Genomic DNA, 12,350 nt, shown 5'->3' with positions numbered 1-12,350 from the left:
CTCACGGGCACCCTGTGCATTGGTGCTTAGAGAACGTGCTTCCTTGACTTTGCATAATGGGCCTTCTGAACTGTCCTCTCCCTCCCTCTCCCGTCTCCTTGTTCTCTGTCTGGCATGTAGCAGAGACTAAATACTCCCAGTGAACGTAGCTGCTGCCCTTGGAGGTGCTTTTTTAACCCCTTAGAGCAGCAGGAGGTGTCGAGGCCCTTAGAAGAGGGGAGCACCCCTTGCTAGTCCTGCACTCACCTGAGCAGACTGCTGTCCCAGAGGAGATGGCACTTTGCATGCACACGCACACGCACACGCACACACACACACACACACACACACACACACTGCTGCTCTGAGTAAGCAAGAACTAATGAGGGTGTGGGAGTGTGGAATAATATGAGGTGGGGCTGGCATTTATAACATGCTTATCTGTGTGGTTGAATTATAGTAGTTTTTTTTTTCTCATAATGGCATAAAATAGTATTGAAGTTGTGGAATTTGCAGAGATATTATTTATATATGCTGTGCGGGTCAGTCTTGCTACAATCTGCATTATGTGTAGAGAGAATATTCAAATCATACATATGTATTTTGAAATCCATTTTTCCCTCAAACAGTGTAGAGCACAGGTCATTTTTTAATAGACACTGAATTATCCTTGGGACGACATTTCAAAGCCACAGCCTTTGGGGTAGCACTGTAAATGCATAAAATCAGTCAGAAGCAGGGAACCATGCCTGCGACGGCAAATGCGAATGTATGACATGCTACACCTCAAAGTGCATTATTAGCACACGAGGTGATTAACTGGTGTTAAAACTGCCATTGAGCAGTGAACTCGCAGGGATTTCAGCCAGTAGGACAAAATTATGTCTTATGTCACACCTCCTATTAATATACATCTTTGCTCTTAACCCTGAGTTCTTTTTTCATCAAGAATTTGGCAACACGAGTCATTCTTCTTAGCCAGCAAGCAAATTAGCTAATTTCACTTTTATGTTTTTGTGATAAATTCATTTCCTGATCTAAATTTTAATTTTTTTTTACTAAAAAAAGAAGTTCACTGGAGTTCGCATCATGGCTCAGCGATAACAAATCTATTATCCAAGAGGAAGCAGGTTCGATCCCTGGCCTTGCTGAGTGGGTTAAGGATCCAGCGTGGCCATGAGCTGTGGTGTAGGTCACAGTTGCAGCTCAGATCTGGCATGGCTGTGGCTGTGGCGGTGGCGTAGACCGGTGGCTACAGCTCTGATTCAACCTCCGTATGCCATGGGTGAGGCCCTAAAAAGACAAAAAAAAAAAAGTTAACTCGTCATATTATGCTAATTCTTTTAGCCTATCTTGATTGATGTTACCTTTCTGGTTGTTTTGTTTTGTCTAGAAAAACAGGCCTTGGCTTTAGTCTAACACGTCACTGTCTTTTCAAGGAAAGCCCCCCCTTAGTGGACGTGTATGTAACGCATGAAGACCCAGAGGCTGCCTCAGCCGATTCCAGATGGGAACGACGAGTGATGAGATGGTGTCTGTGGACCCGAACTCCTCCTCCTCCTCCTTCAATCCCCTGTGTTTCGAGTGTGGCCAGCAGCACTGGACGAGAGAAAACCACTTGTACAATTACCAGGACGAAGTGGACGATGACCTGGTGTGCCACATTTGCCTTCAGCCTCTGCTGCAGCCGCTGGATACCCCCTGTGGACACACGTTCTGCTGCAAGTGCCTCCGGAACTTCCTGCAGGAGAAGGATTTCTGTCCATTGGACCGGAAGAGACTTCACTTTAAGTTGTGTAAGAAGTCTAGCATTCTAGTTCATAAACTCCTGGACAAATTATTGGTTTTATGTCCGTTTTCTTCAGTGTGCCAAGATGTAATGCAGCGCTGTGACCTGGAGGCACATCTCAAAAACAGGTAAGCAAACAAGAGAGAAAGAAAGAGAAGTAACTCTGGGTCATCAAAAGGTAGCTCAAGTGAATAAAAATGAGATAAAAAATAGCAAGATATCAGTAAGTAAAGAGACACATGGAATTCAGGACGTACAATAAATAAGCTGTAGGAAACCGTTTTTATCGTCATTACTTATCGCATACTCTTAAGACAGGAAGTACCATTTTATACCTGTTCCTATTTCTGCTGGTATCATAAGTTGTTGTAGTCACATGGAGAGCAGGATATAATGATAGACTCTTTGGGGCAAGGCAGTTCGGCAGTTTGTTTCAAAAACTGTCAAGGTCAGTGTCCTTCGATACACTTTGCTGTCCTGAGGAAATCGCCCCAAAGGAGTCCCTGCCACGCTGCACCGGGTTCCGCAAACCCGAGTCGGTCTAAGTCCTGACCAGCAGGGGAGGGTTTGCAAATGCAGGCGTACGTCAGTGATCCGGATGTTGTGCGGCTGTTAAAAATGATAATCTCGTTGGAACACGGACCTGCATTGAGGCACCCCTCAGAGATGTCGTGGGTTCGCCTCCTCCAGACCATCGAAATCAAGTGAGTGTCAAATATGTAATCCAGAGAGGCGCACGAATTTTTTAACTTCCCAGTGCATATAAAAGTTATGTTCGGAGTTCCTGTCGTGGCTCAGCAGGTAGCAAACCTGACTAGCATCCATGAGGACATGGGTTCGGCCCCTGGCCTCGCTCAGCGGGTTAAGAATCCGGCATTGCTGTGAGCTGTGGTGGAGGTCGCAGACGTGGCTGGGATCCCGTGTGGCTGTGGCTGTGGTGTCTGTCGGCAGCTGTAGCTCCAATTGGACCCCTAGCCTGGGAACCTCCATATGCTTCAGGTCCGGCCCTAAAAGGCAAAAAAAAAAGTTAGGTTTACACTGTACTGTAGTCTGGTCAGGGTGCAATAGCATTACATTTAAAATGTACATCCCTTGATTGAAAAAGACCTCATTGCTAAGAAATGCTGACAACACACAGAGTTGCCACAAACCTTCAATTTGTAAAAGAAAAAAAAAAAAAGGCAGTGAGGCACAGTAAAATGAAGTACAATAAAGCGAGGTCTGCCTGTTTTCATGATTTTATTTGCTTAAGGTCTTGTAAAACTCTGTGTTCAGAAACTAGACTGAACAAGTACCAGGGGGTGGAGACTCTGTACCATTTAGTGGGGATTTTTGTTCTACCAAAAGCTTTTTAAAAGGTTAAGTAATTTAGCTGATTGGTGAGTTTTATAATTTGACTTTGATAAAAAATTTGATCTTTAAAATTATTTAAACCCTTAGGAAGGGTCAAAACACATCTCTTTTGTCTTAAGTAGAATCACATAAAATGACCAAAACAAATGTTTTGACTTCTAAATGTCGAAGTTACACCAGTGTAAATCTGCAGTAATCTTGAGTGCCGTGAAAAACAATGCATCGTATACCATCTATTGGATTAAGAAGTAATAGTGTAAGTCAGTACAGAACAGCCTATCATAGTCCTCACAGATGAAATCACAGCTTTGAGTCTAATCTCATCAACACAGGTTAAAATCAGAAAACCGAGTCACACAGATTTAGAGACAGGTAATGGTACGTTGAGACTTAAAGTCAGTATTGGGATTTCCCATCCTAACAGACCTTAGCTCAGGCCGAATCATGTTCTCTGCCAGCACGTGGTAGCGAGAGTTGGAAATACACCTGAGTGTACACGTTCATTCCGTTCCCCAAAGAGTGTGCTCGTTAGGAATAATGTAGATGTATGAGAAAGGATGAGATGTCAGAAACATGCAGGTTTATAGAGAGATTACTTCAGTATGAGCTGCATTGTCTACAAATAAGAGCTAAGACAAAAGAGTGGGATAGGTACACGGATTTGAAAATGCATGTAGGTTTTTGTGGATCTCTGGTCATCAGGAGGCATAGACTCTGAACATGGTAGGAGAGACTTCTGGAAATTGACACCACACTGCCTGGGTCAGGCCCAGTTATGGCTGAGGTTGAGGAATATTTCAGGCTTTTCTTATTTCTCGCAGTAGAACTACGCTTTTCAGGAGATAAGTTTTTTTATGTGACTCTCTTATGAACATCCATTTGGGGATGTTAGAGGAACTGAACCATCTCAGTTCAGTTAATCACTGATAGCAGTGAGATTAAAAGTACACTATTATTTTAGGATTATTAACTAAAATGCATACGAGAATTTAATACATAGTTGAAGTATCATTGGTATTTTCTGTCAAGCTGTTTATGTTGATGATGTAAAAACTTGAGCATTGCAAACTCTCCATTTATAGGTTGATAAAAGCTAAGCAGTTATGTCCAGTTGAAAGTTCCATTTTCTAAATGTGCTTATGAATATTTGAGCTACTCACTTAATCATTTCCAAAGTGTTATAAGCCTTTGTTGTGAAAGATACATTGAAAAAGGTGAACAGTTTGAAAAGGTAGGTGACGTGCTTTGTGTAAATAGCTAAGGGTGACTACTGATGATAAAAATTAGAAAGTTGAGGAGTTCCTGTTGTGGCTCAGTGATTAACAAACCCAACTAGTATCCATGAAGTTGCGGGTTTGATCCCTGGCCTTGCTCAGCGGGTTAGGGATCTGGCATTGCTGTGGCTGTGGTGAAGGTCACAGACTCAGCTTGGATCCCCAGTTGCTGTGGCTGTGGTGTAGGCCGGCAGCTATAGATCCAATTCAGCCTCTAGCCTGGGAACTTCCATATGCCATGAGTGCGGCCCTAAAAAGACAAAAAATAAAGATTAAAAAAAAATTAGAAAGTTGACACTATTCAGTTAAATTGTTCATCTTTGTTCTGGTTATCTATTGTTGAGAAACTAACCACCCTAAATACACTGACGTCAGGCAGAGAGCACGTGACTCAGCTCATGGCTTCTGTGCGTCTGGGGTTCAGACAGGGCGCGTTAGGGTGACTTGATGCTGTTCTGGCCGGTCTGGGCCACAGCTGGGAAGAACGGAAAGGCGGGGACGGCAGCAGCTGGAACTGGAGGGTTTACCTCCAAGACCGCAGCTTCAGCAATGTATGTCTGGCACCTCACTGGAGCCACCAGAGGCATGGATTCAGCTGGGACTTGTCCACTGGAGAGCCTAGAGGTGGCATCTCCAGCAGGGTGGCCTCAGGGTATTGAAAGGTCTCACATGGGTTCCAGTAAGTGAGGCAGAAGCTGCATGACCTTGTATGATCCGGCCATGAAGTTGTTAGCAGCCCTTAGGCTGTAGTCACAAGACTGCCAGGTTTCAGGGGACATGAACTTCACCTCCTTAGGGGAGGCCACCAACTTTGCAGCCATGTTTTGGTTTTTTTAATATTTTGTCTTTTTTTAGGGCCGCACCCCTTGCATATGGAGGTTCCCAGGCTAGGGGTCCAATCAGAGCTACAGCTGCTGACCTACACCACAGCTCACGGCAACACCGGATCCTTAACCCTCTGAGCAAAGCCAGGGATCGAACCCCCATCCTCCTGGTTCCTAGTCAGATTCGTTAACCCCTGAGCCATGACGGGAACTCCTGTAGCCAGGTTTAAAACCAACACAGACCTGCAGTAAGAATGATGTCATGAGACACAGGATTGTGACGATTTTAATTAGTAATGGAAATATGGCATTAGGAAACGTCGGTTCAATCTGGTAAGGCTGAGTTTAAAACGACCTTCCCTGTTTGAACAAAATTCTGCTCTTAAGAAATCTGCTTCGGTTTGAGAACAGACGATAATTTCCCCTGTGGCTAAAAGTAAAGCATTTATGAAAGACGAGTGTGTTTTTAAATAAAATCACCAGTTATAACTGATGATATGTTAGAAAAACAATGAAGAATTTTAAAAGATGTGGGAAAGTGCCCATCTTTGAAAGGAGAGCTAAAGCCCATAGGAAATATTGTATATACTGCATGACGCATACACATTGTAGTCATTAGTCTGAGATCCTGCCCGGCAGCAGCCCTCCTCCCTCCTCCCGGCCTCCTCCTCAGCAGTTTAACATTTAAAGCTTATGGTAATTGTAAATGATTTTTTTTTTTTTTTTGGTCTTTTTGTCTTTTGTTGTTGTTGTTTTTGTTGCTATTTCTTGGGCCGCTCCCGCGGCATATGGAGGTTCCCAGGCTAGGGGTTGAATCGGAGCTGTAGCCACCGGCCTACGCCAGAGCCACAGCAATGTGAGATCCGAGCCGCGTCTGCAACCCACACCACAGCTCAGGGCAACGCCGGATCCTTAACCCACTGAGCAAGGGCAGGGACCGAACCCGCAACCTCATGGTTCCTAGTCGGATTCGTTAACCACTGCGCCACGACGGGAATGCCTGATGTTTTTTGTTTTTTTTTTTTTTTTTTTGGTTAAATTGAGCATTTGTGCCCTAGTTTATAGCAAGGTTTAGAATCATTTTTTTCTTTTCCTCTTAAAACTTAAGAGTTTAACTGTATTCTAAAAAACTCTGAGGAAGTTTGTTTTTGTTTTTGTTTTTTTATGCTGAGAGCTTTTCTAGTTCATCAAATGGTTTTGAAGCCTTTAAGGTTCAGGGTAGGCTGAGGCAAGCTTCCTTTTTTAAAGTCACATTTTAGCTTGGAGAGAAGTTTGTGTTTGGCCCATTTTCAGCAGGATTTTTTTTTTTTTAACCTACATAAAGTAAAAAGCAGATATATATTTGTACATTATGTATCTGGTAAGAGTCTAGTATCCAGACTATATATGTAAAGAATTCTTACAACTCAGAAGAAAGATCAAGTAATCTGATTTTAAATGATCCAAGGATTCGGATAGATATTTCTCCAAAGAAGATATCAAAGGCCCATGAGCACATGGACAGATCTTACCGTCATTCAGCCGTTTCATGAGGGATTGTAAGCAGTCTCAGCTACTCTGGCCCTTATCAAATAGAGGATTTGCACATATGCTCTCTGTTCTGTCACTTGTCTTTTCATTTTCCTGTGTCCTTCGAAGAACGCACAAGTTGAGTGTTGATGAAGTCCAGTTTGTTTTTTCTTGTGCTTTTGGTGTCATGGCTAAAAACCATTGCCTGATCCAAGGTCATGAAGTTTTACCCCATGTTTTCTTCTAAGACTTTTATTGTTTTACTTCTGATGTTTGGGGTTTTGATCCATTTTGAATTAATTGTCATTACAGAACATGTGTATGATTTAATACTTTAAATTTTATTGAGGCTTTTTACACGGCCTCGTCGTACACTGTCCATCCTGGAGAATGCTCCGCGTGTGCTTAAGAATGTGTGTCCTGTTGTTGATAGGTGGAGTGTTCTATAGATTGCTTTTGGGTCAAGTTGATTTACAGTATCGTTAAAGTCTCTTTTCTTATCCTTAGGTCTAGTTGGTCTATTTTTTTTCCCCCCTCTGGCCATCTTGCAGCATATGGAAGTTCCAGGGCCAGGGATCAGATCCGAGCCAGGGTTGTGACCTGTGCTGCAGCTCCAGCAACACCAGACCCTTAACCCGCTGGGTCAGGCCAGAGATGAGACCTGCATCCCAGTGCGCCAGAGACATCGCAGATTCCATTGCACAGCAGGAACTCCGTGTAGCCATTGTTGAAAGTGGGATATTGTAGACTATAATTTTTTTTTTCTCCTTTTAATCCTGTCATTTTTGGCTTCATGTTCTTTGAAGGTCTGCTGTTAGTTGTGTTTATAATTGTTACAGCTTTATGATAGCTCAAACCTTTTCCTTAATGTAGAGTGTTTTGTCACTAGAAACAATTTTCTTATTAAAGTCTATTTTGTCTAAAATTAGTTTACCTACTCAGCTCTCTTTAGGTTGATGTTTGTATGGTATATCTTTTTTCCTTTCCTTTTAATTTTAACCCATTTGTGTCTTTGAAATGTATCTCTTATAGGCAGCATATAGTTGGATTCTGTTTGTTTAGACCAGAATTGATTAGGGGTTTTTTTGTTTTTGTTTTTTTGCTTTTATAGGGCCGCACCTATGGCACATGGAGGTTCCTAGGCTAAGGGTCGAATCAGAGCTACAGCTGCCGGCTTCCACCACAGCCACAGCAACACAGGATCCAAGCCACGTCTTCGACCTATACCACAGCTTACGACAATGCCGGATCCTTAACCCACTGAGCGAGGCCAGAGATCAAACCTGTTGTCCCTATGGATGCTAGTCAAATTGGTTAACTGCTGAGCCATAACAGGAATGCCTATCCCTTTGTTTTTGTTTTTTTGTTTTTTTTTCCATGTTTGTTTCTGTTCCTCCGATTGGATAATCTCAATTGACCTGTCTTCAAGGTCACTGATTCTTTCACATGCTCAAATCTCCTATGAATTCTGTTAGTGAATTCTTCCTTTCATTTATTCTACTTTTTAAATCCGGAATGTGTTTTTGGTTCTTTAATATGACATATATCTTTACTGATACTTTCATTTGGTGAAAAATACCATTCTCACATTTTCCTTTCGTTATGTAGCCATGGTTTCCTCTGTTCTTTGAACACCTGGCTTAAGTCATTATCTGCTAAGGCCCATGTCTAGGTTTCCTCAGGAACAGTTTCTGTTAACTGCTTTTTTTCCCCCATGTATGGGCCATACGTACTTATTTCTTTGTGTGTCTTTTAATTTTGTATTGAACACTAGACATTTTAAGTAATATAATGCAGCAACGCTGGAAATTAACTTTTTCTCTTCAGGATTTGTTATTGCTGTTTGTTGTTATTGTTTGCTTGTTCAGTGATGTTTCTAATCAGCTAAGGATCGGACAGAGAATTCCTTAAATGCCTGTAACTCTTCCACTCTTCCCGAGGAGCTCAGTGTGCATGGCGGGGCACACCTCCTGCACCCAGACAGCTGACAGTTCCTCTCTAGCCCTTTTTTTTTTTTTTTTTTTCCAATTTTAGGGTTCCACCCATGGTATATGGAAGTTCTGGGCCAGGGGTTGAATCTGAGCCATGGCTGCAGTCTACTGCAGCTGCAGCAGTGCTGGATCCTTTAACCTACTGCGCCAGGCCAAGGATGGAACCCACACCTCCGCAACGACCCGAGCCGCTGCAGTTGGCTTGTTAATCTGGCACCGTGGCGAGAACTCCCTTCTTGGCCTTTATTTGCTGCTTTCACCCAGGTTGGTGCTGGCCAGAAGTGAGAGCTGAGGGCCTTCTCAGTTCTCTTCTGTGCATGTGTGTGTGTAGCCCTGGACATAGCAACTCGGATGGACACTTTATAACCCTGCTTTTCCTTTTAAACTTTTTGATTAGCCTTTTGTCTGTCTACCTCAGGCAGCCACAATCTTAGACAATAGTACTAAGTGAAGAGACTGTTTGTACTGGGTGAGCCCCAAGACAGGTCAGATAAAGACGGCCTTGTGCATGAGGTCTTCCAGGGAACCAACAGGTCAGTTGCTGACAATTCTCCACAGACGGGGCTTTGAAGGCGCGTCCATCAGCTCCTCCAGTGGCCTCCAGACTCCCGTGTCCGCTGTGAGTGGGGGCCGTTGCTTTTCCAGGCTCCTGCAGAGGTGGGGGTGGGAGTAGGGCAAGTTCAGATGCTCCAGAGCTCACCGTTCTTGCTGAGATTCAGCCACTTTTCTTGAATACGTGTACTCCAGATTGCTAAGAGCTATGCCTAATTTCCAGGGCTCAGAAAGAGTTGGTTCTGATCATTTTTGTCCGTGTTTGCATTACTTTGCGGAGGAGAGAGGCTTTTCAGATCCCCTTAATCCGGCATTGTCACTGATAGCACCTTAACTGCTTTTTGCATGTTGTAATCCGTAACTGTTCTTACCATTTTTCTTGGTTCTAAGAGGCTCACGTCCTCTGAGTGTCGTTAAGTACCTGGCGAGCCGCCGGCGTTTACCACCGCGTCGTCTCATTCTACCTCTAGTGTTACTGCCGCCACCACCGCCACCGCTAATACTATAACAGTGTGTCCTGTTACGCGGTGTGTCTCCTCGTGTGAGTTACTGTTAGGTCAGAGAATGATGCCACTGTGTCCTAAATCCCGTGAGTTCACAGGTAACTTCTGCATCAGGAGAGCCAGAATAGTGGAGTGAAATTACAACCTTCAGCAGCAAAGGAAAAGTTCCTCAGTTGGGCTCTGGCTGCTGCAAGAGGCTTTTGGCTTCAGCACACTAAAAAGCACACCTGCATACGGAGAACCGTCCCCAGGAAGGTGCAGCCCTCCGCCGAGGCAGTCACACGGCCTCCAGTGCCCCTGTTAAGGGCAGCCCCTGCCTCAGAGCTGCGCTTCCACCACGTGCCTACCCCGAGCTCTGAGTCGGCGTCAATGCTCTTCTTTGCTACTGTTTTTAATCACGGGTAATAGCCTCTGTGCTCGCCTTCTGCTCCACAGAGTTACCTGTTTGAATGGTCCCAGCCATATCCTCAGTGCCAGGTGCAGTTTGTGTTACGATTATTATATGCTCCATTTTCAAAGATGCATAGGTTTTTGGTATGGTTTGTGACTTTTGTTTGTGTTTTCATGACCACCAAAGCCTTTCTCTGTCTAACATCCTGTGATTGTGTTTCTAAGTACAAGTGTGTGGGACAAATTCAGTTGATGTTTTCTGAAGGCCTAGAAAAAGAACTCCCTAGGAGTGAGTTTATTTAGTATGATACAGTGTACAGAGCAGGCACCTTTCAAATCAGATCTGAGTTTGTTTGGATTTGGGCTCCAATTTAATAGCGGTGTGATGTTGGCCTAGTTGTCCAAGTTTCCCATTTGTAAAATAGGGGTGATAGAGCAGCTGTGAGGATTCAGTGTGATACTGTACAGAAGAATCTACACAGCGGCTGGACAAATTAGTCCAAAAGTACTGGTTCCTTCCTTTCTCTCTCAGTTCCAAAAGTTTATAGACTTGAAGGATGCTGCTCTGGGCCGTCTGTGGTCAGGAGCTTTGCTTTGTTCACGCCTACTCTGATTGACTCCTTCCCTGATCATCTTTAAAAAAAAAAAAAAGAATAAGTTTTACTGAGATATATTTCACCTGCCATAAACTTCACCTGTTTTTAAGTATACAATTCATTGGTGTTTAGTATGTTCACAGAATTGCGTGGCCATTATCACAGGCTAATTTCTGGCACATTTCAACACCCACACAGAAGCTCTTTACCTGTTAGCAGCCATTCCCCATTCCCAGATCCACCAGGGTTTTTTTTGTTGTTGTTGTTGTTTGTCTTTTTGCCTTTTCTAGGGCCGCTCCCGCAGCATCTGGAGGTTCCCAGGCTAGGGGTCTAATCGAAGCTGTAGCCGCGGGCCCACACCACAGCCGCGACCTACACCACAGCTCACAGCAATGCTGGATCCTTAACCCACTGAGCAAGGCCGGGGTCAAACCCGCAACCTCCTGGTTCCTAGTCGGGTTCGTGAACCACTGCGCCACCAAGTTTGAAAGTCCTCTTTTCCTCAAGCTCTGCCAGTTTCAGTGCGTGGTTTTTGTAGAACGCATGCATTTTGATAGCAGAACTGCCTGTGTTATAGTCTGGGCTCTTCCTGCATCATCAAAAGAGTTCTTTCTAAGGTCGCCTTAACCTTCTAGTTTCCAAATCAGATCAGCACTGCGGCCCTTATCGTCTTCGTCCCTTGATGGCATTTGCACAGTGGGCCGCTTTTTCTTCGCTGACATTCTGGTCTAGTTGCTGTCTCAGTCTGCTCAGCTGGTCCATCGAGTTTGAATGTGGATGCCCCCGAAGGTTCTCCCCATAACCTTCCTCTGATTCTGGGTATGGTCATTCTTCCACATTTTCACATGATATCATTTGTAGCATCTTTAATTCCTGTTAGCAATTTGCTGTCCCATTGGGAACTTAAGTCTACCTGTTTCTTCACCTCTCTGACCACTTTGTTTTGCTTTTTAAATTTGTTTTTCCATGTTTAATAACTATAAGGTACCCCTTATGGTTATGCTGTAGGTTTGTCAGTTGTTAGCTAGGCTAATCCCCAAGTGTCCATATTTTTTATATTTCCTCCTCAATCCCTGCTTCTAGTCCTTTTTTCCATTAAAGACTAGCCATTGCCCATATAGATATTTGTGTGTGATATGTATTTTGAGAATTAAGTCATTACCTACTTTCTTTCATAAGTGTTTTTTTATGCTTCCGTTTTTGTGTCAATGTTTTTCCTGGAAAAACTATTTTTAAATTGAATAAAATATATTTTTTGAAAATTTCAGAGTTCCCGTTGAGGCTCAGTGGTTTAAGAACCCGACGTAGTATCCATGAGGATGTGGGTTCCATCCCTGGCCTTGCTCAGTGGGTTGAGCATCCTGTGTTGCTGTGGCTGTGGCGTAGGCCGGCAGCTACAGCTCCAATTTGACCCCTAGCCTGGGAACCTCCATATGCCACAGGCTCGGCCCTAAAAAATAAAGAAAAGAAAAGAAAAATTTCATATACCTGACAAAAATAAATTTTTCAGTGATAGAGTTTTCAAAAACATTCTCCAGGCTCTAGCAGGAACACTCCCTGGAGCACTGCGCTGCATGTGGAAAGGAAAAT

The 12,350-nt window shown here is 43.7% G+C and overlaps 1 protein-coding gene and 1 long non-coding RNA gene across 14 annotated transcripts in view; one reads left to right on the top strand and one right to left on the bottom strand.

Annotated features, from left to right (window-relative positions):
* Nucleotides 1-12,350, bottom strand: part of LOC110255797 (uncharacterized) — a 440,685-nt gene that overhangs the window by 322,013 nt on the left and 106,322 nt on the right. The window lies entirely within an intron of this gene.
* Nucleotides 1-12,350, top strand: part of LNX2 (ligand of numb-protein X 2) — a 370,946-nt gene that overhangs the window by 331,747 nt on the left and 26,849 nt on the right. For 11 of the 12 annotated variants that reach the window (XR_014819051.1, XM_084981341.1, XM_084981344.1 and 8 more), the window contains one exon: nt 1,419-1,896. Coding sequence is in view for 11 of the 12 variants with exons in the window: in XM_084981341.1 (XP_084837467.1) it covers nt 1,487-1,896 (410 nt within the window). In the remaining variant the exon portion in view is untranslated. Of the gene's footprint in view, nt 1-1,393; nt 1,897-12,350 lie in introns of all 12 variants that reach the window. The other variant, XM_084981348.1, reaches the window with a different exon arrangement.

Source organism: Sus scrofa, chromosome 11 (genome assembly GCF_054392235.1).
Source record: "Sus scrofa isolate SSC_HxYL_T2T_F1_AM1 chromosome 11, Sscrofa_HxYL_maternal_Yorkshire_Landrace_v2.0, whole genome shotgun sequence".
Classification (NCBI taxonomy): domain Eukaryota; kingdom Metazoa; phylum Chordata; class Mammalia; order Artiodactyla; family Suidae; genus Sus; species Sus scrofa.
The sequence above is the reverse complement of the archived record's forward strand: the minus strand, read 5'-3'. Positions and strand labels throughout refer to the sequence as shown.